The sequence below is a fragment of the Lemur catta genome, chromosome 1 (assembly GCF_020740605.2).
Source record: "Lemur catta isolate mLemCat1 chromosome 1, mLemCat1.pri, whole genome shotgun sequence".
Lineage (NCBI taxonomy): Eukaryota > Metazoa > Chordata > Mammalia > Primates > Lemuridae > Lemur > Lemur catta.
The window spans coordinates 36816220-36843237 of NC_059128.1; the positions used below are offsets into that span (position 1 = coordinate 36816220).

At 33.6% G+C, this 27018-nt stretch overlaps 1 protein-coding gene across 1 annotated transcript in view; it reads left to right on the forward strand.

Moving 5' to 3' along the window:
- The first annotated feature begins 479 nt into the window (after positions 1-479).
- Positions 480-27018, forward strand: part of C1H14orf39 (chromosome 1 C14orf39 homolog) — a 44750-nt gene continuing 18211 nt past the window's right edge. The window contains exons 1-11 of the mRNA XM_045566201.1: positions 480-548; positions 1393-1449; positions 1546-1602; positions 2658-2784; positions 7515-7604; positions 11228-11415; positions 11515-11557; positions 13224-13344; positions 16671-16762; positions 18156-18286; positions 19030-19106. Coding sequence (XP_045422157.1) covers positions 1401-1449; positions 1546-1602; positions 2658-2784; positions 7515-7604; positions 11228-11415; positions 11515-11557; positions 13224-13344; positions 16671-16762; positions 18156-18286; positions 19030-19106 — 975 coding nt within the window. The 5' untranslated portion in view covers positions 480-548; positions 1393-1400. The remainder of the gene's footprint in view (positions 549-1392; positions 1450-1545; positions 1603-2657; positions 2785-7514; positions 7605-11227; positions 11416-11514; positions 11558-13223; positions 13345-16670; positions 16763-18155; positions 18287-19029; positions 19107-27018) is intronic.

The following is a 27018-nucleotide window of genomic DNA, read 5'->3' on the forward strand; positions in this document are numbered from 1 at the left end:
TGCTTGCTTTTCAAGCTGTTTTGAAAGATGCTGAATTCAAAATTCAATTTTTATTATTGATTTGAATGTTTTTAGCATTGTCACGTTAGAATATCAATTTTCTTGCTGTTCTCCAAAATATTTTTAAAACCTGTTATGTTACAAGAGGAATGAATCGACTTTTAAAGAACCACTCGTCTTCAAGGCAATGGAAGAGTCGGTGACAGGTCCCTTCTCTTAGAGCCCTCTCTCTGCCTGCCGCACCCATTCCTGGTGGAGGGGGCTCGGTCCACGCTCCAACCCGGGCCGCAGCCGCGCACTGCTGCTCTCGCCGAGGGCGCGATCTCGCTCTTCCGCACGACCCGCCGCTCGGGCTGCGCGCTCTGCGGGGTCTCTCGGGGCTGGCGCCAGGGGTGTGGGGGTGGAGCTGAGCGCAGCCGGGCGGGGTCTCTGGCCGATTGGCGTCAGGATCTGCTGTCGCGTCCCCGGCGCCCGGGACCTTGAGTGGCCTTTGGGACCCCAGGCAGGGAGGGTGTGGAAGTTCGAATCCAGAGGGGCCAAACGTTTAGGTGGGTGGGAAAGGGAGCTGTGTGTGGCAGTTTCTTCCCTCGTCAGGCGGCCCTGAGGGAGAGTGTGTGTGCTTGTGAGGGGGACGCTGGCGGGCCTTGTCCCTCAGAACCATCGCGGCTGCGTCCTGGGGGCCTCTCTCGCCTCATCCCGCGGGTTGGGATCCGGTCCTGGAGCTGCGGGCACGGCCGCGGGGAGGAGTGTTGCGGGCCGAGGCGAGCCGCGCGCGTTCGGGCGTCCTCGGCCGAGGGGGAGCGAGTGGGCAGGGCGGGCGGCTGGTCCTCGCGAGCGAATTTCCATCTGCCAGACGCGCGGGCGAGGGCTCTCCGGATCTCAGGGGACTGGCAGATACGAACTCCGCCTCAGGCGTCTTTTGTCCTGTGGAAACTTCCACTTTTTAGATTCTTGGTGGTGAATTCGTCAATTTAAAAGTGCACCGTTTCTGTAGGTTTTACCTTGCTGTTGGGGAACGACTTTCTTTAGGACTCTTACTCCCTGTAGTAGTGCACACGCCAAGAAGGGACATATTCAGAGATTTATTTCAAAGGGCGATGCTTTTAAGAAATCTGGGAGTCGTAGACCCCAGAAGATTCACTTATTGCAATACCACGTATAAACAATTATGCAGGCGCCCCTCTTCCCTGAAGTTTCAGTCATGCGACGGCGTGCGACAACTGTTCATTCCGCGCCTGTTAGGCCGGGCTAGGGGTGCCCCTCTCCTCCCCCGTGCTTGCTCTACCCGCATTTTTCTGTGAAGAATGCTATATTTAAAAGGTTGTTACAGAATATTTGCCGTTTTGTGTATGACTTCAGAAAAATCTTATAATTTTTTTTCTTTTGACATAGTAGCCAACATGAGTGACAGCCTATTTGTCAGTTTGGACAGACTTTTGCTAGAATTTGGTAGGTATAGAATGAAAATAAAGAAATAAGTAACTTTGTGTTATCATTTGACATTTTAAAAATGAATTGAAATCACAAAATCATTGTTTATTTTAGTTTTCCAGTATGAGCAAGATATAAGGACTAAAGAAGATATTATTCAAAGAATTAATAGTAAGTAATTTCACATCATAGAGATATTTTAGTCTTTTGGGGTTTTTTTTTGGAATATAAGATAATATACAGTTGTCCTGTTTAGGGCAACTTACAGTTGACATTATCCATTTCTCTCTAGGGACTAATATAATGAGCTAGGCAAAACAGTTGTGACTTAACTTTAGTTTTTTGATAATAAATTTCTATATTCAGCATTTAATTATTTTGTGAAGAATTTTGCTTTAAGTAGAAATGACCCCTTAAGTGCAGTTGAAAAGATGCTCTTTCTCAAATCATAGGTTATTTCAAATATTTGAGTAAAAAATTTTAAATCTTTATAGAAATTACCAAAAATCAGGGCTAACAACTGATAGATGCCACATTTTTAGGAATAAGAATTCTGAAAAATAATATTATGAGAGAAATGGCAAATCAAATTAGACAAATACTGTATAGTATTATAAGATCCTACACAAAAACTGTAAAAAATAGAGCTATTAATTTCTTAATAGTTCTGTAAAGATAGAGTTTGGTTATCTTTCCTGCAATCAAAAAAGAATACAGGGCATTAAGAATTTATTGTAATCTTTGAAGAAATTATATAATTTTATTTTTTATCTTGTATTTAATCAGTAATAACAAGTGAGTCGAAGGTGTGGTTAATAATAAATTGACATGGAATCGAGGAATAGAAATCTCACATTTGTCAAAAACAGAAGTTTTATGTTAGTATCATAAATGGGTAAATATTTACATGATTCCTAGCATCATAAGATGTGATTGGCCTTAGATGTCACATAATCTAGCCCTCTTATGTTCAAAGTGAGATATAGGAGACAGTTATTTCTCTTCAATCCCAAACACAAATCCTTAGCTTCTGTGTCTAGGAGTGGGCCTGGCCCTGGTTCTCTGCTTTTTAATATAGGGCTGTATCCACCTCAAGCCTCGCTTCCTCTCTGTTCTCTGGCTCTTCTCTTTTTAGGTAAGTTGCTATACCCCTTTTTTTCTAGTGTATTTGTTTATTTTAAATTTATGATTTCTACCCTAAGAAAATAAACATTTCCTCTTTCTAGAATGCTTTGAAGATATTAAAGAAACTAAAGTAACTGTTTGTAAGATACGTGAAACTATAAAGACAACAGATGAGGATATTGGTCATTACTATAAACATAGTGAGGAGATCAAAGACAGCTGTAGTAAGTGAGTATTTGAAAGAAATGAACTTTCAATAATTGTCATTAGATTATTTTATTCTAAGTTTCTGAGATTATAGTTGAAGATGCTGTTGCTTTAAAGTAGTATTCTATGTTAACAAAATAATGAATCAAGTCTTAAATTGCCTTGTTACGTGCCACCCTGGAAAGGGATCACAAGAGGTTCAAAAGAAAAATAGAAGTAAGGGCTGTAATATCTCACTAATTCAGTATCTCACTAATTCAATTCTAATTAATCTAAATACAGAATTATGAATAATCTAAGCTCTGTGTATAAAATTTCTATTAGATAAATTAGAAATAATTTCCATCTTTGAATTTTCAAGATCTTATTTTTGTGTAGGGGAGTACAGCCTAAAATTTTTCAGAATAAAAGTATTTGATATTTTAAGAATTCTTTCAACAAGACTTCGAGTTCTGGATTCTAGTAGTTAAATCTGGTACAAGGTAAACATTTTGAAACAAAGATGTGAATAGAACTTTATTGTATATTACAAATACTTATTAAAAATTTTGGTTTTCTGTACTTAATTTTATGTGGACCATTGTCTTTATATTAAGTACTATACTTAGAATCGTATTTGTTTTGAAATATTTTGTTATCCAAAAATTTTACTAAGCCTTTCTGGCTTTTTCCATTACTTTTTCCTCACTGGTTTTAAGAAATTATAAAAGTAACATATATCTAATATAAAAATTCAAATAATATTTACATGTATGATATAAAAAGTTTCTCCTTGCCTGCAGTTCAAATCCCCTGCCTTGTCCTGTTCCACATAGGTAATCACTCTTAACAGTTGTATCCTTTTAGACCTTGAATATTTGACATCATTATTACACACAAACACATCCTCAATATAGCTATCTTTCTTTTTCACAAAAATGAGATCATACCATTCTGCAACTTGTTTTTTAAATTTAACAATATGTGATATAAATTGTACTATACATGTAATTATGTATAGATTTCATTCTTTTTACCAGCTCCATAGCGTTTTATAGTATTGATGGATTATCTTAAGTTATTTAACCATTCTCCTATTAATGGACATTTAGATTGTTTCCATTTTCCCCCTATTATAAATAACATATACAGATATCCTTCCACATATATAGATGTATTGCTCTAGAATAGACCCCTAGAAGTAAATTGCTAGATTAAAGACTATGTACATTAAAACATTTGATAGATAATAGATAATACCAAACTGCTCTCTAAAAAGGTTATACTAATTTATACTCCCATCAACAATGTATGAGGAAAAATTTTTTTCTTTTTACAATAACACATTGATTATTATAAAGAATATTACTTTTATAAATAGAAAATGAATCATTAAAAATGTAAGAGAGTTTCTATTGTCTCATATCCTTGCCAACACTGGAATTATCACAGTTTAAATATTTGGGCAATCTGATCAACAAAAAATTATATACTGTTGAACTTTTATTTTGATTTATGTTTTATTGTAGTAGGTTTTACCAGCAGTTTTCCTTAATTAGCTGCATTGGGTGCTGGAAAAGTACTGGTAGTTTCCCCTTAGGACCTACCCTGTCATAAATAAACTGTACTTTGTACAAGCTTAATCTCTGCTGTGGTCCGAGGAGAGTTAGTAGGATCTATTGCTTTTAATGTTTAAATTCATGAATGCCTCTGGTTCATGATTTCAACATGCTGGTTAAGAGATTAAATATGAAATATGAATACATTAAAGCACTAGAAAAATATAGGTGACTATGTAATCTTTGAGAAAGGAAGGCCTTTCTAAGTATGTCACCAAAGTCAGAAACCTCATAGTAATTGATGGATAAATATGACTACATACAAATTAAAAAGAAAAACAGCCCATAATGATATGAAGGACAAAAGAATAAACTAGGAAAAAGTCAAATAAATGTTGATTTTTAAAAAATATGAGGTACTTGTGGAAATTAATAAGAAAAAGAAAAAGCTCCATTAGAAAAATGAGCAAAGAAGGTAAACAGGTACATACCAAAATGAAGAAATACATAAGTCTAAAAAACTGGTGAACAAATGCTCAATCATACTAATAATAATATCTAAATTAAGACAATAATTAAGTGCTATTTTTTTGCCTTTAAGTTTTGCAGAGATTTAAAGAAAAGTAACACCTACTTTTGGCCAGGAAATAAGAAAATCAACTCTCTCATACACTGTAGGAGTGTATACTGGTATAAATCTCTTGGATGACATACACGTTTTTAAAAGGCTTTAAAAATTAAGCATGACTTTTGATTATATAGTTCCATTTCTGAGAATTTTTCATAAGGAAATAATTAGAGATTCTCTCAAAGATGAGAGAATGTACAACCTTGTACAAGGTTTCAACCTTTCTTTCCCTAGCACAATATTTTAAAACTTTATTCTTAATTGACAAATAATAATTTTTTATATTTATGGGTTCCAGTATGATGTTTTGATCTATGTATACATTGTGGAAAGACTCACTTGAGCTAATTAGCTTATCTGTCACTTAACCAACTTTCCATCTTTTTGTGGTGAGAACATTAAAAAGCTATTCCTTTAGTACTTTTGAAACATACAACAGATTATTATTAATTGTGGTCAACATGCAGTGCAATAGACCACTAAAACTTATTACTTCATTCTGGCTGAAACTTTGTACTCTTTGATTAACATCATCCTTTTTCCTGTCCCTCCCCCCCACCCATCCCCAGCATCTAGTAACTACTTTTTTATTCTCTGTTTGTATTAGAACAATGTCTTTAGATTCCACATGTAAGTGAGATCATAACAGTATTTGTCTTTCTGCACCTGGTTTATTTCACTTAGCATAATGTCCTACAGTTCCATCCATGTTGTCTCAAATGATGGAATTTCCTTCTTTTTTAAGGCTGTATAGTATTTCATTATGTGTATATACATTTTCTATATCCATTCATCTGTTGATGGACACTTAGGTTGCTTCCATTTCTTGGCTATTGTGAATAATGCTGAAATGAACATGGGAATGCAGATATCTCTTTGATATACTGATTTCAGTTCCTTTGGAATTGAAAAGAAGGGGGATGGCTTGATCATATGGTAATCCTATTTTTAGCTTTTTGAGGAACCTCCATACTACTTTCCAAAATGGCTGTATTAATTTACATTCCCACAAATAGTATGTAAGAGTTCCCTTTCCTCCACATCCTCACCAATACTTGTTATTATTCATCTTTTTGATAATAGCCATTCTAACAGGTATAAGGTGATACCTCATTTTGGTTTGAATTTGAATTTCCCTGATGATTAGAGATATTGAACATTTTTTCTTATATCTTTTGGCCATTTGTATCTCTTTTGAGAAATGTCTTTTCAGATTCTTTGCCCATTTTTAAATTGGATTATTTGGGTTTTTGGCTTTTGAGTTGTTTGAGTTCTATTTCAACCTTTTTTTATGATAGGAAAATATTGGAAGCAACTCTTCCGTAACATTCACCATTATGGAATTGGTTAAATGAATTTTGGCATATCCGTATGAATGAACACTAGGCAGTCAATAAAATTATGATGTAGGTGTAAATTTACTGACATGGAAAGATGTTAACAGTATATTACAAATTGAACAAAGAAGATTGTAAAACAATATTCATAGTATGAACCCAATTTAGTAATTGTATATTTATATAATTAGAAAAAGTCTAGAAGGATGTACATCTAAATGCTTATAGCAAACACCTTCTCAGTGAGCATATATTTTAATGGGATTTTTAAATACTGAGAATACATGTATGTATAACCTTTGACTTTTTGATTCCATTTTTGAGAATATTTTCTAAGAAAATGATCAGAAATTCAGGCTAATATTTAACTGCAAGTTCTGTTCAGTAAGAAATAAAGGAGTATACATTGTTACATATGAAGATGATCTCAGTGATGTTAAAATAAATAACTGTAGTAAGATCTGGAAACAATTTATTAAAATAATAATAGGAGTTATTATTCAATGTTGAGAATATAGATGATAGTTATTTTCTTACATATACTTTTCTATGCTTCCAAAGTAGGCATGTATACTTTTTGAATCTGAAAAAATAAAAACAGATTAGAAAAAAGAAAAAATATTCAAACAATACTTAGAATGGAAGCTGTTATGATATATACTTATTTTATATTTTTTATATTGATAATAACTTTTCTGGTTATCTGATAAAACATGTAGAAGATGAATATTCATTTTATTCTTACTGTCTGATTCTATAATTCATTTGGCCTAGTTTCTTTCTAGCTCAGAATGGTGTAACACCTATTTTTCTAACTATCTAAGGAGAAAAAAAGCCTCTCTTTAGCCCTTATCCTAGCTCTTTGAATGCTTACTGCAAAAGAATTTTTTGGCCAAGATCTTATGAATATGATGAGAAAGAAAGGCTGATGTTGGAGTGTTACAGAGTATATAATGGGAATGTCATAGCCATACATAATCCAGCCATGCGATGTTTGTTCCTTCTCTAGTCATGGTTTACAAACAGGTTTGATGTAAAAATTCATGAATATTGATATTAGAGCATATGAGTACATGAATGGAGGTAGTGGTGGTGATGGGAGATGGGAATACTTTTCCTAATATAAGATTGTTTTCTCTAGGAAGGGAAAGATTCTCTCCTCTTTAAATGATTACATTCATTTTTTATTATCTCTGCAATTTGTTTATCATTCCGAGATGCTAATTACAAATACAACTTTTTTTATAGCTGGAAGCCAACATGTGATGTTTTTCATAAGCATGAAGATTATATGCAGGACCAATTTACTGTTTATCAAGAAACTATTGAAAAAGACAAGTACAGTACATATATTAATTTAAATTTATCAATTCTATAAGTAATATTATTATGACATGCTTTGTAAGAATCTTAATCGAAATATGTAGAAATTATGTACTCTGAAGGAATTTTTTTAAAGTAAATGTAGTATTTTGCACTCCCTGGGTACAGTTGGAGGTCTGCCAATTTGTTGTAAAGTTCTGTCTAACCCTGGATATGTTTAGATATGGCTTTAGATATAAATTATTTCTCAATATCAGTTATTATAGCAGAATCTTTCAATTAATGATCTTTATGACTGAACTGTTATAGGGAAACCCTGGGATAATCGTTACCTGTAGATTTAGTTTATGAAAAATTTAGAGTGTTGATTTTTGAAGGGTACTTTATGTCGAACTTCTGTTTTTTAGGCTACTTATTTAGTGAGGTGGCTGTATTCTAATGGAGAAACACCAATACTTAGGTGAATTTATTTTATTATGTGTATAAGCACATTGTCTTGGAGATTAAGTGTAAATACTGAATATAAGGAAATAAGGCAAGAGACTTTGAACATATATGTAGCATTAGAATTTCACCTAATTTAAAAAATTGAAATTTTTAAAGTTTTTTAATTTTTTTGAGATAGAGACTCTCTCTGTCACCCAGGCTAGAGGGCAGTGGCATTGTCATAGCTTACTGCAACCTCGAACTCCTGGGCTGAAGCAATCCTCCTGCCTCAGCCTCCTGAGTAGCTGAGACTACAGGCACATGCCACCACAACAGGCTAATTTTTTTTTCAATTTTTAGTAGAGATGGGATCTCGCTCTTGCTTAGGCTGGTCACAAACTCCTGACCTCAAGCAATCCTCCCACCTTGGCCTCCCAGAGTGCTAGGATTATAGGAGTGACCCACCATGCTCAGCTGAAATGTTTTTATTTGTAACATAATTCAATGAGAGCAGTATCTAGTTTTATATTTTAATTAAAAACAGGTGTAAAATTTAGAATGCAATGCCCATTATATTCAAAGATGAGTCTTCAGAGAAGGTAGAAACTAAAGTTATAGATTTGGGCTTCATGGCATTTGAAATCATGGAAATAGATGAGAATGCTCAGGGAAATATATGGAGCAAAAAAGAGGAGAAAGCTAGAGTACACTGTCATTTGAAGAGTAGGCAGAGGGTGGAATCCTTGAAGGAGACTGTTATGTTATTGTTTATAGACCCTGCTTCATTTCAAAAAGGATTTGAGATGATTTGTATAAATAATACCATAGTGTTGAAAAACTAGATTAAACATCAAGACTACAGGGAAGTAAGGATAATATAGGAAGATGAAGGCTTTGGTCAAATTAGAAATTCATATTATGTGGTCGTGCACACTTGTTAGATATAGACACAAATTAAGCTTTGAAATTCCTAGTAATCAAGGCATTGTGGAAATATTATCAGTTTGAGATTCAAAGTGTCTGTTTAAAAACAGTTCAATTGCTTGGGATAAATAGATGTTTTTCCTGAGGCCTGAGAGAAATTTCTCCCCTGGGTTCTCATAAAAGGGAAATTTGTGCAATGTGGTAGTCAGTATCTTTTTGTGACCCTCCCCCCGCCAAAACCCAATGTATATAAACTGCTTCTTATAACATCTGTCAATATAAATCATGGCCATAAAACATTAATTCTTAAAAATGATTGAGAAGTTAAAGGAAACCAGTCCAAATATGTATCCCTCTGGTAGTGTTTGTTGCAGATGACTTCTCTGAGCTAACCAAAGCTATGAAAGTGAAAACAACTATTTCTTTCTTAAACTAGCCACATAGGTTAATTGAATTGATGATTCAATACTGGGCATTTAGAAAAGAATCCATTTATTGATATCATGGGCTAATGGAGGAAGTAGCGGCACCAGCTCCTTGTTTCTCTTAATCTCCCATCCCTGACCCAGGCATTCATGAAGAATAATATAGCTGGCAACAGATGAGATAATAATGGCTGTTCCTGAATCATGCCTTAGCTATGCTGGGCTCTACCAAAGTTTCTGCATGGAATATGTTAGAAGAGTAGGCATGAATATACAGTAGGAACATGATGGATGTGGTACGCTGATCTCATCTAAAACTCATGGCCCAGGCTTAGTTTTCTTATAGGTATTTCTCTCCTCTCTGGGCCATTTTACCAAGTTATTACGTAATAAACTAGAGTCTTAATTAGCAAGTATGCATTTAGAGGAATAGAAAACTTGTTTGGGGCTCAACTGCTTTATTTTGCTAAAGAGGACAGAATTTAGCAATATTACAAAATTAATATTTTCTTAAGATTCAGACTTGCTGACCAGCACAAGGCTGTTATCTTTACTTTTCTTCTCATGCAAGCAGTTTATGAATACTTGCTCTTCTTTTCTCATCTGTTAAAGTGAGATAATCACTTTAACAGTATCTTTTAAGAAATTCCTTCAGATAGTTTGACTTGATCCAAGAAATAAGAAAATCTTGAGGAATGTAAGGACCATATATTTAAAAAAATTTACTATGAATATTATTTCTTGAAACTAAGCATTGATAAGAATTGGACAAAACAAAGGATTTAAGAATATATTTTCCATAAAGAACTGGATGGAACATTTACAATGTTGTAGATCAGGATTGGAAAACTTTTTTTAATAAAGGACCAGATAGTAAATATTTTAACTTTTGTGGGCCATACAGTCTATTGTAACTACTCAGCTCTGCCCTATGGCACAAGAGAACTTTAGACAATATGTAAATGAATGAGCTATGATCCAATAAAACTTTATTTATGGACGCTGATGTTTGAATTTCATACAATACTAGTGTATTATGGAATGTTCTTCTTTTGATTTTTTTCAGTTAGTAAAAATGTAAAAACCATCCTTACTTCATGGGTTGTACAAAAACAGTTGGCAGATTAGATATGGTCAATAGGCCACAGTAATTGACTCTTGTAGATCAAGCACAGTTCAAAGAAGGAAGGGTTAACATCCTTATGTAAGAATTAACTGTCTGACTCAAGACTTGTGCCTAGATGACCATTCACTATGACTGGGGTTGGATTGTAGGAGTTCCTCCAAACTGTGCTACAGTTTTCTTCATGAAATAGTTGTGGGGTATACATAAATGAATACGAACCCAGAGTTCTAACACATAGAACATGACTTCATGTAATAATTTTAGCTAAAGAAAATTGAAAGAAATGAAAAAGGCCTAGTTAAAGAGGTAGCTGAACTGGGGAGAGTAGAGACTCAGGCCATAGGAAGTTTAGAGATTTAAGGACCAAGTGATCAAAAGAACCAGGTTCTGCCAGTGTCTGCAGTTTGCAGTGCACTAGGATGAGCACTAAAAGATCATTCAATTGGAGAAATTAGATCATTGGTGACCTTGGTAAGAATAGTGTCATTAAAAATTATGGGAGTGGGAGTTAAATTGAAGAGGATTAAGGAGTGAATAACTCAGGTAATGAAAACAATAGAGTTGAGAAGTGTGATGGAGTTAAGGAAAGTATAAAGGGCAAACAATATTGAAGGAAGCAGGGATAAGTAGATATTTGATTTGCCTGTTATGCTTAATTTAATAGACTTTAACAAGTGATATTTACAAAGCCTTTAAATCTATTGTTATATAGACATCATCTTTTTAAATTTTAACAGAAAAATGTATCATGGTTATATATGTCAGTATAAAGATGTTTTGAAGCAATACCAACTAAAATACTCAGAAACACCCTTTTCACGTGAATATTATGAGAAGAAAAGAGAACACGAAGAAATTCAAAACAGAGTGTTGGCATGTACTGAGCAACTAAAAATGGATGAAACTATTTTTATGAAATTTCTAGGTATTAACTTTTTTGTTATATATTGTTTTAATTATAGTATCTTTGTAATGAAAAGAATATAATAAATCAGTCTAAACTATCTATGACTTTGTTTTTCAGTGCCTGCTCCCTTTCCATCACTTACTGAATGGACATTACACATGTATCCACAATAGTATTTCTACTTAAAATTTTTCATTAGATAAGTATTATTTTTGTGTTTTAATAGTTACTGTGTGTCCCTCATGAGAATCACAAATCTAAATCTGATCAAAAATCATGGATTTGTTTTTGTGTTTAATTCAGTGATTTTAGAGGTCATTTTAAAGGTCATCTGGGACTAGTTTTCATATATGTGCATGTGATCAGAAGCAAGCAATTTTAGTGAGAATAAAATGGTGTATGTATCTGGCTTTAAAGTGTTAGACTGGAAGGCAGTAAGGAGGTGAGTCACAATTATTCATTTACCTGTGGAAAATCATTGGGAACCTGCCTTGTTCCAGGCGGTACTGAAGAAGATACAGAGCTTTCTTATAAGGAGCTCACAGTTTAGTAAGGAAGACAGACATGTGAACGAATAATTCTAATACACTACCACTGTAATAGTTGCTTAAGTAATTCTTAATTGGTCTAAGTCTCACCTGTTTGTTAGAGAGATCTTCCCTGATGATGAACTTGAAACTGTAATCCTCTTTCAACCTCCGCAATCCTTCATATGCTTTCCTATCAGATTATAACTCCACTGTTTGTACTAAGTCTTCTTTATCCCTGCATTCTACCTTGCTTCCTGTCTGCTTCATCCTAAACCATCCTTTTAATTCCTCTGTGGCTTGCCCCCTCCATGTTTTGTTTTTAGCCTATTCTGTTTTTAGTTGTTCATTTCCTGCCCATCTGTGCTTTAACTCCTCAGTGGGAAGTGAAAGAGGCTGGTAGATACTGAAGGTACAGCAAGGGTTTCGAGAGTTGGATGTGGGATGGAATGAGGTGTAAGGCTGCATGACAGACAGGAAGAGGTCAATGGAAATAGGAAGAATTGAAGATTAAGATTTAAATACCTACATCTAACATTTTAAACTGAAACTTTTGAAAACAACATAGCCTTAAAACCCCTGAAATTTTGTGTTGTAGCATATAAATCATATATTTTTAAGGCAGAATAGGAAAAATTTGATAAATTTTCTCTGGAGTTCTAGTTCAATGTCACAATTATATTTATGTTTAAAGTCTCCTACATGGATTATAGAGTAGTTTAGGAAATTGTATTAGCTAATAACAATTAAGGATGTTGACTAAGAGCTGAAAAATCCTTACTTGAAATTGGTCATAAATCCAGTTCAGGCAGAAAGTCCAGAGGGAAAATCTACTTCTCTTCTGAGTTCTGCAGGGTGCACTGATGAGTCTTACAGAGCAAGAAAAGGGAAATTGGGTAGACTTTTAATGTTGGCTTTGGAACAAATGAATAATGAAAGTATAAGAAATTAAATTTGGACCTGAATCGATTATGTTTTAATAGTCATGCCAAATGACATAATGAATTTGGGTAGAACAGACAAACAAACAAAATATTTAACTTAAAGAAAAAGTCTTAACAAATATTTTGGATGACGTTATTTTTAAGCTCAATGTATAGCATAGATAAATAATAAGTTATCTTTGTTAGCCTTCAAAATGTTTATATAATTCTTACTTCTGTTTTCAGATACTGTTTTTAATGTTGCTTATTGTTTATATGGAACATACATATAAATAATGTTATAGAATATTATTTCTGATATAAGTATATTATGAATGTAAAATATACTTGCATGACAGTTTCTTAACATAAAAAGGGTTAATCTGAGACGTAAAACACAAGATATTCTTAAACATGCTAGCAATTTTACCAGAAGTTCATCTGAATTGAAGAAAGAAGTAGATGAAAAGGAAATAGAAATTAATTATTTAAACCAGGTATATAGTTTGTTATATATTTACAATTTATGTATTAATGTGTAAGTATAATGGTATGTTGGTTGACAGTCTTAGAAGTCGGTGCACCTTTGGAGACTATTTCTTAAAAATAGTCTAAGGCTATTTATAAGAAAGCCTAAATATGGGGAAAGGCTTGAGACAATTTGTTTGCCTTAGAGCACCTTTGGAGCCAAAATGTATTTTAAGTACTGAATATATTCAACTTTGAGTTTGGGGGAATAGTTTAGCTTTCTTTGAGGTGTGAAGAATGAAGATGAAGAAAGAATAAGATATAGCTTAATAACAGGAATTTAAGGGTATTAAAAGAGCTACGCCAGTGTTTTCAAAAAAGAGAATAAGACAGTAAACAGCTTAAAGAATTTAATCTTGAAAAATTTGTGACCATAGTTTATAATCTTTAGAGAGCTAGGCTAGAACTAGTTTACACTTTTAAGATTTTCTTAAGACAGAAGAATGGCCAACAAACATATGAAAAAATGCTCAACATCTCTAATCATCAGGGAAATGCAAATCAAAACCACAATGAGATATCACTTAACTCCAGTGAGAATGGCCTTTATCAAAAAGTCCTATGACAGTGCTCACTTTGGCAGCACATATACTAAAAAGTCCCATAACAATAAATGTTGGCGTGGATGTGGAGAGACAGTAACACTCATACACTGCTGATGGGACTGCAAACTAGTGCAACCTCTGTGGAAAGCAATATGGAGATACCTTAAACAGATACAAGTAGACCTACCATTTGATCTGGCAATCCCATTATTGGGCGTCTACCCAAAAGAACAAAAGACATTCTATAAAAAAGACGTCTGCACCTGAATGTTTATAGCAACACAATTCACAATTGCAAAGATGTCGAAACAACCCAAGTGCCCGTGAATACATGAGTGGATTAATAAAATGTGTTATATGTATACCATGGAGTATTATTCAGCTATAAGAAATAATGGGGATACAGAATCTCTTATGTTCTCCTGGGTAGAGTTGGAACCCATTCTACTAAGTGAAGTATCCCAAGAATGGAAAAATAAACACCACATGTACTCACCATCAAATTGGTTTTACTGATCATCACCTAAGAGCACATTTAGGAATAACATTAATCAGGTGTCGGGCAGATGTGGGGGAGGGGAGGGGATGGGTGTATACATACATAATGAGTGCCATGCACACTGTCTAGGGGATGGACACGTTTTAAGCTCTGACTCGGGGGAGGGGCGGGAGGGGCAGGGTGGGGGCAAGGGCAATATATGTAACCTAAACTTATGTACCCCCATAATATGCTGAAATAATAATAATAATAAAAACATGTCAGAAAAAAAAGATTTCCTTAAATATTTATGTCATTTATTGGAATTGTGGCTTTTATTTACATGGGTATGAGAACCCATCAAAATCACTTCCAAATTTTGAGAAAAAATTGAATATAATACTTAATTTTCTAAATTTTAAAAAAATTCTGTTAAATATTGTATATTTATCATTCATAGGTATGCATTACCAAATAACATCAATATAATTTAGTAATGAGAAGAAAGTAGATGCCATTTCTTTTAAAATATTTGGTAACTATATTCCTATGGAAATAATCAATGTCTACTTTGCTTATGACTGTACTTGTTTAATAAGACAGGAGTTCATTGAAATCTACCTTTGGTAATGGAGTTGTAAGGAAATATTAAAAGGTTGTGATTTATTTTTGTTTTTTTTAATTTCTAAATATTAAGGGGGCACAAATGTTTTTGCTACATGGAACACTTTTGTAATGCTTGAGTCAGGGCTATAAGTGAGCCCATCACCCAAATAATGTTCATTGTGCCTGTTAGGTAGGGTTTTACCCCCTCCTCTCCTCCCTGCTTGATTTCCAATGACTTTTACTTCCCTCTGTGCACGTTTGCCCATCATTAGTTCCAATGTATTAAACAGTACATGTGGTATTTGTTTTTCCATTCTTGAGATACTTAGGATAATGGTCTCTAATTCTTTCTAAATTGTTGCAAAATTCATCCGTTTTTATTGTTGAGTAGTACTCCATGGTATACATATACCACATTTTGTTAATCTGCTTGTGAATTGATGGCCACTTGTGTTGATTCCAGATATTTGCAATTGTGAATTGTGCTGCAATAAACATTCAAGTGCAGGTGTCCTTTTGATAAAGTGACTTCTTTTCCTTTGAGTATACACCCAGTAGAGGGATTGCTAGATTGAATGGTAGGTCTACTTTTAGTTCTTTGAGAAATCTCCATACTGTTTTCCATAGAGGTTGTACTAATTTGCAGTCCCACCAACAGTGTATAAGGGTTCCTTTCTCTCTACATCACACCAGCATCTATTGTTTTTGGACTTTTTAATAAAAGCCATTCTAACAGGAGCAAGGTGATATCTCATTGTGGTTTTAATTGGCATTTCCCTGATGATTAGTGATGTTGAGTACTTTTTCATATGTTTCTTGGCCATTTGTCTGTCTTCTTTCGAGAAGCATCTGTTCATGTCTTTTGCCCACTTTTTAATGGGGTTGTTTTTTTCTTGCTGATTTGTTTGAGTTCTTTGTAGAGTCTGGATATTAGCCCTTTATCAGATGAATAGTTTGTGAATATTTTCTCCCATTCTGTAGGTTGTCAATAATTTGTTGATTATTTCCTTGGCTGTGGAGAAACTTTTAAATTTAATCAAGTCCCATTTACTTATTTTTATTGTTGCTGTAATTGCCATTGGGGTGTTAGTCATAAATTCTTTGCCTAGACTGATATCTAGAAGAGTTTTCCCTATATATTCTTCTAGAATTCTTATGGTTTCATGCCTTATATTTAAGTCTTTTATCCAACTTGAATTAATTTTTGTGAATGGTGAGAGATAAGGGTCCTGTTTCATTGTTCTGCATGTGGCTATCCAATTTTCCCAGCACCATTTATGGAATAGGGGTTCTTCACCCCAGTGTGCATTGTTGTCTGCTTTGCAAAGATTGGTTGGCTGTAGGTAGATGGTTTTATATGTGGGTTCTCTATTCTGTTCCATCGGTGTATGTCTCTATTTTTGTACTAATACCATGATGTTTTAGTTATTGTAGCCTTGTAGTATAGTTGGAAGTCTGGTGGAGTGATGCCTCCAGATTTGTTCTTGATTTATTGTTAATTTTGACCCTGTTTCATCAACTCCCAAAAAAAGGTAGTGAATACTACCAGAAATATAAATCTAGTGATTATATGGAAAAAAATCATATTCATTAGTTGAGATAAATGTATGTTTCTTACTATTTTGCAGGTAATTATTTTGTTTTGCTTTCCCATTTTTCTATTTAGCAGATTGCAAGACTTTATGAAACTAAGAATCTTTCAGAAACTCTGGAAGAAAAGAGCAAAAATACAGAAAAGAGAAAAGAATTGAAAGAAAGGTATAGGTAAACTTTAAAATTGCCCTTTATGTGAACAGATATTCTGCATCTAAACATTTGATTCTATATTCTCTCCCAAGCCGCTAATGTTTACACAGTATGTATAATTTTTTGTGCAGGCTACTTTCTATTAATTTCTTATGAAAAATATTAATTTAAATATTATGAGCTAATACTCCAATCAGCTTGTTTATTAGTAAGGCCAAGGACAATGTGTAGAGAGAAATAAAGTAGCAGCAGCACATCTGTTGTTCTATAACCTGTCAGTTGTATAATTCATCTAATTTCCCATGATGGGTTATCAGTAGGAATAAAACAGAAGAAACAATGGTAGGAACAGCAATGTATTTACTTTTTTTATTACCCTGTCATCAGCTTGACTAGTTCTTCTTTGCTACAGAGAGTGAAGATCAATCAAAACATACTATTAAATCTGTGGCATCATATTTCCTTTTGTTTTTTTAGTGATGTTCTAATGGTGATGAAGTGGACATCAGTGGTGGAGGCATAAAAAAATTGATATCACCTATTATTGTGCGACAGAAAAACAGTTTATTATTATTACTGTTTCTGATCAACTTTACCTATACCCTTTCTCATTCCTCTTAAATTCCTTTCCTCAGTCTCCACGGGCCTTTCCCTGGTTTTTTAACACTCTCCTCTCCCAAGTTAATTTCCCTGATCCTACTTCGTTAGATTTGTTATTTTCTTGATTCCCTCACTCCCACATATCACATCCATGGCAGTGTGTCTTTAATTTTATAGAGAAGTTAATTGAGAAAAAATATGTAAATGTACAGAATTTTGCTTTATTGATGACTTTGTAATATAAAATTCTGTATATTAAGAGGAACTTACATAAATTTTTAGTCATTTTTTACATAATATATATTTTGATAGTATTTATTCTATTTCTTTGATTTAGGTAAAATTCAATGAAACTATTCTTCCAGTAAAAAACTTAGAAGGCCTATTTATGATTTTAAATCATAAATAATTTCTGTATTCTTGGCTAGTTAGTTTGTTTCTGAATAAATCTTTGTAAAGTTTAAAGTATTCTGAAATCTAAAACATGCTATTTGTAGTTGAAGTTTTGGTTTAAAATGTTTTTGATACATTAAAAAAGTTTGTTAAAATGATTATGTTTTAAAAATAAGAGTGTGGTATATTGAAAAGAGCACTAGACTTAATCAGAAAAAGTATGTTTTTGCTCTGATACTACTACCAAGTAATTTAATAATATTGGGCAGGTCTGTTAAAGTCTCTGGAACTCAGTTTAATTATCTGCAAAATGTGGAGTTTTAACTATGTAGTATCTAAATATCCCTTCTAGCTTTAAAATATGTTAATTTTTACTTAGCTGATGTGTAATGTTATTTATCCTTCTCTTTAGAATTTTTGATAAAGATGAACATGTACTTGTATTGAATAAAGCCCCTCAAAGCAGTCAATTATTTCTTCCTTATGAATCTCAGAAATTAGTAAGACCAATAAAGATGCATTCTTCAGAACCAAGAGTTACAGGTACAGTATCTGTTTATTATTCAAAAACTACATTTTATTTGCAAACACACAGAAGAAGAAATAGAAAAACAATTTTATCATTTGGTATAACCAAGGACAAGCAATACTGGAAACCTATAGACTCAGGAAAGTAAAACTTTCAATCTTTCTGAGAGCAAACAAAGTATGTCTTCTATACCTAACTTTTTTTCTCTTTGAGAAAGAAATCATTCACACAATATATTTCAAAATATCTGGTCTGGTTGCACAGCTGTAAGGGGAGAATAAGTAATTATATATTAAATATTTTTCATCTGAGGAGTTGTATTATCAATATGTGTGTTTTAAGCAGGTAGCAGACTAGTGTTAATAGTGTCTGTAACTTGGTCACTGAGATATTTGAATTATGTCCATTTATGGGTCTCCAGATTAGATGAACTATATTGTGTTAGATTAACTACACTGGCTAGTTTCTTTTTCCCCCGTCATTGATATTACCACTCTGTCTTCTTTGGTCACCCATTATAAAAATGTAGTTTTGTCAGTTGGCCATTTTGTCATTTCACATTCATAGTGAATTCATTGTAATAACTGTTCTATAATAAGGAATTAAGAGTTTTAAAATAATTTCATAATTCCATATTTTAACTTAAATATTTGTGTAGACCTTGATTATCTAAATTATGAGGTTAGGTTAAATGTTGGGGATGATATTTGATTCTGTCTCTGGAATTGATTTGAAGTAGCACTATTTAATAATCTAGATAAAAAAGAAGAAAGTTCTGTGAAGCAGTCAAAGCTTGATTTTATTGACTTCAGACAAAAAGAAAATGACACACAGGTAGGTATTTCTTTTTTAATAGTATAAATTAAATGCTTGCATTAAATGAGTTAATGAATGCACTGCAGTTAGGACACTGTATGTGTGTGTGTATGTTACAAATATGTTAAATAAGCTATCAGTATAATCTCTAAAAAGGATAAGGTCTAAAAAATTTAAAAGAGTTTCAATGTGGCATTCTGAACAAATACTGTAACCTGCTCCCTTGCCTCTAAAAACTAAAAAAGATATTTAAAAATGCCAAGACCTATACTTAGTAGACCAAAAACTGTGAGAAATCTCTGAAATAGGAAAACAGGATCAAATTGAATAGGGAAATTGTAGCCTGGGACATGTGCAGGAGAATACTGTTTGTTCCACAGGATAAATCCCCGGGGACAACGTATAGGGTAATTGGTTGAGTTACCTCAGTAGGAATTAGTTTAGTTAACCCCTGTTCATCATCCCATATCCACTGTACCCTTGGCAAGACATCAGCAATGGAATGACTATTTCTCAGTGGAAACAGTGAGTATGGGAGCTTTGGTGAGAGAGACAGGCAGATACCTTGGGTGGTTCTTGATGCCCACGAAGAAAAAGAAATGCACAATCCAGAAAGCTAACTGCTGTCACATATCTTTATCTTCCCCCATTCTTCCTAAAAATAGTCCAGAGGAAAATCCTCGATGAAAAACATAATTGTTCTTCCATTAATTCATAGTTAATATACACAGATATAGGATAGTGGTGACCAAAGTAATTAGTGAAACTTGTTAAGTTTAAATATGTATTAATTATAAAAATTAAAAAATCTGGTGCTATAATTCCAGGTGATATCAATACAGTATGAGGGTAGAAAGATAAATGAGGAAAAGGAAAGTTTACTAAAGTTCTTTTTTTTTTGTTTGGGGATGAAGGTAAGGAGAAGATATGAATGCTGATTAACTCCATATAATGTTGGAAAAATGCAAATTTATGCATGTATGTTAAATATTAAAGGTAACCACCAGAAGAGAAATGGAATGTGTAAGTTTTAAAACAGTAGAAGAAAAAAGGTAAAGCAAAGCAAAATTGATTAGTCTAATACAAGACAGGCATGGGGGTAAAAATGAATCAGCCAGAAAGCATTGTAAATAGAAAACAAATAAGATGCCAGAAATATTAATAGTTCTGAACAAATTAGTAATCATAAAAATGTGACTGAATTAAACCCCCATTAAAAAATAGATGTAATTTCTATGGAATATGTAAACAAAATACAGCTATATACTATTAGAACAGCTGAAACAAGTTGACAAACAAAGGCTGAAAATAAAAGGATGGAAAATATATATCTGGTATATGCAAACAAAACAGATGTAACAATGTCATATAAAATAGAGTTCAATATGAAAAGCATTAACAGGGGTAAGTATATTTCATATTTTTAAAAAGAACAATTCACCAAGAAGTCATAAAGACCATGATGCACAAAAACATACAGTTTCAAAATATATAAAGCAAAACCTGACAGATTCCAAAGAAATGGTTGAATCCACAGTTAAAGCAGGAGGCTTTAATACAGCTCTCTTTAAAAGGTACTGATTGTGAGTTTAAGGGTTGAGTTTGGCTACATATGAAACAATACAAAGCCAAACTAAGGCAACAATAGCATCTTAAACAAGATAAACATTTACTTTTCTCTTGCTTGCCATGAAATTCTAAAGTAGGTGATTCAGATTCAGGGCTGATAGCACCATCCCAACAATGTCATTATTTCACAGCCTTCATCTATGCTTTCTTTTCCTCCTGTGCTTCAAGCTAAGCTTTTACCTCCAGGTTACCTCATGGTCAGAAGATAACCACTGTAAGTTTGCCATCATATCTGTCTTTTAGGCAGGAAAGAAAAGGAGAGAAGGGGTAGTTGAATCAGCCCCATTTTTAAGGATCTTTCCTGGAAGATCTATAAAAAATTTATGATATTGTTTCACTGGCCAGAAGTTAGTCACATGGCTACCTCTATCTATAGGAGAGGTCGAAAAATATAGAGATTTTGTTTGTTTGTTTTTTAAAGCAGAACACAAGGAGAAAGTAGATTTTGGATAGGATAGGCAACTGGCAGGTTGTGCCACAGGGGTAAATCAAGTAGGTGAAAAATAAGTAAGGATGTATGAGATCTGAATAACACAATTAGCAAGCATTGTGCCCAACACACACAGAATGCAATTAAATTTTCGTTTGCAATATTCAACATAATTTACCATTTACTAAAATAAAAAGTATATTTCAACCAATTCTAAAAAGTTGCTATTTTCACTTAGCATAATATAAAAAAATACAAGTCAAAAAAAGATAGCTCTCCCCCCAAAAAATCTAGTTTGCTGAGGAAAAAAATTCACACACTTTCAAATTATTTTTGGGTTATAGAAGAAATAAAAATAGAATTTACAAACTATTTAATAAAATACTTGTTTATAAATGTAATAGAAAACGTGTTAATAATCCCAAACCTAGAGTGGCCCTCAGAGGGAAATTTATATTTGAAAACAAATGTATTAGAAAATAAGAAACATTGAAAACAAATTAGCTGAATTTTCAACTCAAAAAATGTGAAAAGAACAAAATAATAAATATAGGAAAGTAGAGGTAAATAAAGAGAATATTAGAAATTCATAAAATAAAAAGGTTGAGTTAGTGACTATAACCAAAACTTAATAATTTTTAAACACCAATAAAATAAAATTTCAGAAAGTATGAAGAATAACTTCCCCCCAAAAGTAAAGATAAAAATGGGGGGAAAGTGTGTATCACTATACATGTGGAAGAAATTATTTTAAAGTCCTGAGAGAATAGTATATAAGACTTTATACCAATAAATTTGAAAATTTAGGTGAAATGGGCAATTTTCTATGACAAATTGCTAAATAGGCTGAAAAAAGAGATAAGAAAAATGTGATCTAGGAAAAATTGAAATGTAAACAAATATATATTTCCATCTTTTCTTCCTTATCTCTCTCTGTCTCCTCCTTCACTGTATACGCACATACTCTTCATGAAATACCAGACTCAGTTTTTCAGGTGAATTTCACCAAACCTTAAAGGATTAGATTAAGACACTATTGATTGACCTTTTAAAATGGATGATTCTTTGTTGTGAGTTTGTCATGTGACCCACTAGAAGTCAGCAGCACCTCACCCTCAGGTTTCTGGTTCCAAAATGGTAGCATAAAACAAGCTGGCTTCCTTCCCACAAAAAAAAAAAAAAAAAAAAAAAAAAAAAAAACCATAAATAAATAGTGCCAAAATTATTACAGGGAATATCCCAGAAATCAAATATGAGGATGAGACAGTATACAAGGCCACAGAGAAGTGAAAAAACTCTGAGCAGATGGTAAGAAAATTGGACTTCCATATCCATAATACCCCTCAATTTGTCCAGCACCAACTGCATGGGAAATTTCTCCCCAACTTAGAGTTTCTACACTGGAAAAATTGAGTTCGAGGTGGACAACCAGTATTACCCACCATCATGGGTTCCTTGGCAGGAGACCTATCTCTGCCTCAACCCATGGAAAGCATTTTGAGTGCCTGAAGGGAGAAATATCTCTAAGGACAGCCAGAGAGAAAGGGTTGGGGGTAGAACTACCATTCCCAGCCCTGGAAACTCTGCTCTGTTAACTCAGCCAAAGGAGATGTCAAATCAGATTGGCTGTCCAGCAGCACTGCACTGTAGGAGGTACATTCCACAGGTCCCCTGGGCACAAACCCTAGCCAGCCTTCCCACACAACCAGGATATCCCCTTTGGTACTGATAGTTTACTAGAACTGAAGCAAACCTGGGCTTAAGGCCATCTAGTGCCAAAAAGGAAGCAGTGACATAGTAGAAAGAAAAAAAAAGAGAGAGAGAAATTTAACAGGTAAGTTACAAAGAAAGTCTAAGCAAAGATATCCAATAAAAACCTAAACAAGCCACACAGAGAAGACTGGAAGAAATAACTAATCCTTTAAGGCAAATATATAGATGTTCATCTGTAAGAAACAATATCAAATGGAACCGTGACCTCGCCAACTGCACAAAGCAAGGAATATGTGAGTTCTCTGACCAAGAATTCAAAATAGCAGTTTTAAGGAAACTCGGTGATCTCCAAGATAACACAAAAAACGCTATTCAGAAATTTATCCAAGACATTTAACAGAGGTTGAAAAAAAAAAACAAATCTTGGAATTTAGAAATATATTTGCTGAACTGAAAAATTCATTAGATGCTCTCAGCACCAGAATGGATCAAGCACAGGAAAGAATCAGTGAGCTTGAAAACAGCCTATTTGAAAATACACATAGCGGACAAAAGAATGAAAAGGAATAAAGATCACCTAGAAGATACAGAAATTTACCTCAAAAGAACAAATCTAAGAATTATTGGGGTTCAAGAGGGAGCTGAGCAAGAGCAAGGGTTAGAAAGCTTATTCAAAGAAATAATACCAGAAAACTTTCCCAAACTTGAGAAAATATGTAAATATCCATGTACCTAAAGGCAGGTAACACTGAACAGATTTGATCCAACTAAGACTACCCCAAGGCATATAATAATTAAACTCCCAAAGGTCAAGGACAAAGAGAGGATCCCAAATTAGCAAGAGAAAAGAAACAACATATAAAGAAGCTCCAATTAATCTGGCAAGAATCAACTTCTCAATAGAAAACCTTACAGGTCAGGAGGGAGTGGGACAACATTTTCAAAGTGCTGAAAGAAAACAGCTGCCACCCAAGAATACTATATATACTGTATCCAGCAAAGCTATCCTTAAGATATGGAGAGATACAGTCTTTCCCTAAAAACCAAAAGCTGGGAGAATTTACCACTACTGGACTTGTCTTACAAGAAATGCTAAAAGGAGCTCTTCAATCTGAAAGAAAAAACCCAACCATGTGCAAAAGAAAACATTTGAAGGTATAGAACCCACTGGTAAAATTAAATACATAGACAAACCCAGAAAAATACTGTAATTGTGGTTTATAGTCCACCTATAACTCTAGTATGAAGCCTAAAAGACAAATCTATCAAACATAATAATACAGTAACTTGCTTAGAGATAGGTAATGTAAAAATAAGTAAATTGAGACAACAAAAAGTCAAAATGTGGGTTGAGGATGGAGTTAAAAGTGGAGAATTTTTAAAGTTTTTTTGTTTATTTTCTATTCTTTGTGATATAAGATGTCATTTCTTTAAACTTATTATACAGAAGACATTTTTTTAAGCCTCATGGTAACCACTGAAAAAACTTATAACACAGTCACTAAAAATAAAAAGCAACTAGTCAAAACATACTACCAGAGAAAGAAATCACTTAACCAAAAAGGAAAATAAGAAGAAAAAAGAAAGGAAGAGAGGAGTTACAAAATAACCAGAGAATAAGCAATAATATGACAGTAATAAGTCCTTAGTTATCAATGATAACACTGAATGTAAATGAACTGAATTCTCCAATTAAAAGACATAGAGTGGCTAAATGGATAAAGAAACAAGATCCAATTATGTGCTGCCTACAAGAAAACCAATTCACCTGTAAAGACACACATAGACTAAAAGTTAAAGGATGGACAAAGATATTCCATGCAAGTGGAAACCAAAAAAGAGCAGGAGTAGCTATACTTATATCAGATAAAATAGATTACAAATCAAAGACTATAAAAAGAGGCCAGGCACAGTGGCTCACGCCTGTATTCCTATCACTTTTGGAGGCTGAGGTGGGTGGATCACTTCAGGCCAGGAGTTAAGGCCCACCTGAGCAACAAAGTGAGATCCTGTCTCTACAAAAAAATAGAAAAATTAGCCAGGCATGGTGGCACATGCCTATAGTCCCAGCTACTCTAGAGGCTGAGGCAGGAGGATTGCTTGAGCCCAGGAGTTTGAGATTGCAGTGTGCTATGATGATACCAGTGTACTCTAGCTCAGGTGACAGAGCGAAACCATGTCTTAAAACAAAATAAAACAAAAGACTATACAACGAAGGTCACTATATAATGATAAATGGGTCAGTTCAGCAAGAAGATATAACAATTACAAATATGTATGCAGCCAGCACTGGAGCACCCAAGTATATAAAGCAAACATTGACTGATCTAAAGGGAGAGATAGATTGCAATATAATAATAGTTGGGGACTTCAACACTCTACTCTCAATAACAGATCATCTAGACAGAAAATCAGCAAGGAAACATTGGAATTAAAATACACGCTAGACCAAATAGGCCTGACATTTACAGAACATTTCCCCTAGCTGCTACAGTATGCACATTCTTTTCATCAGGACATGAACGTTATCCAGAGTAGACCATATCTTAGGCCACAAAACAAGTTTCAACAAATTTAAAAAAGTAGAAATCATGTCAGGTATCTTTTATAATCAGAAATCAATAACAAGAGGGACCCTAGAAACTACACAAACACATGGAAATTAAACAACCTGCTCCTGAACGACCAATAGATCAATGAAGAAATTAAGAAGGAAATTTTAAAATTTCTTGAAACAAACAAAAATCGAAATACAACATACAAAAAGTCAATGGATACAGAAAAAGCAGTATTAAGAGAGAAGTTTATATTATAGTAATAAATGCCTACACCAAAAAGTAGAAAGACTTCAAATAAACAACCTAACGATGTGCCTTAATAAATTAGGAAAGCAAAACAAAACCAGACCTCATGTTCATAAAAGGAAAGAAATAATAAAGATCAGGCATAATTCATGCCCCATAAAATTTACCTTTTTAAAATATAAATTTCATGGCTTTTAGTATATTCACAAGGCTGTACAACCGTTGCCACTGTCTAATTCTAGAACATTTTTATCACCCAAACATTTTAAAATATTATCAAAACACAGTAATTGTATCATTGTGGTTCAGTAAAAGGCAAATTAATCAAAGGACTACATCAAAATAAAAAACTTATACATGACAAAAGACACTAACAAAGTTAAAAGACAATGACAGAATGAACAAAGTATTGGTATCCAGGATTCATGATATATAAAGAAATACATAATGACTCTTAAAACTTGATAAAGAGACAATAAAAATGGGCAAACAATAAGAAGGCAATTTACAGAAAAGGAAAGGCAAAGGGTCACTAAACATAACAAGATGCCTGACCCCAGTAGTACAAGGAAATGCAGATTAAACCATTGAAATACCTGTTTTCACCTGTCAGATTAGCAGACATTAAAGCATTTGGTAATATCTAGTGAGGTCAAGAATAGTGAAAGTGTAAATTGGTACAACCACTTCAGAGGACTGCTTCAAAATAAAAATGTGTATACTCAGCAATTTCACTTCTTGTCATCTACTCCAAATATTTGAGATGCTCGTACAGATACTTGTGCCAGGAGGCATATACAAACATGTATAGTGTTTAAAGGGTACATGGAAACAGTAGCATTACTTGTTCTTGAAGAGAGGTTAACACTTTTTCTGATAGTCTCAAAGCATGATGAAAGGGCAGAATTAAGACCACTGTTTGTTATAACAAAAATAACTGAGATAAACTTTCCTATTAAAGCAAAGATATTTTCATTTTGAGTCAAATAACAAAAATCAGGGACTCTTCAAAATGACTCAGGGAGAATGAAAGGCTTGGAACAAACATTAATAAAGCAATGGTTTAGATATTAATATTAAACAATTTAAAGTTAAAAGTGGAATATTAGCTCTTTCATATGTGTATAAAACTTTAATCTTTTAATCTGTAATTTTGCCTTCCTGTGTTTAATTTGAGAAGTTATAGAGGATAGGAGGACATGGAAATCAGGTAATCAGTTGGAAAAATGGTAAGATTCACTTGATTAATCATGAATATGAATGGTATAAAATTTAAAAAGGTTTGCCTTAAATGTAGAAATACTGCCACGTATAGTTATTATACTTATCAAAACCATCAAATTCCTTGACAGTC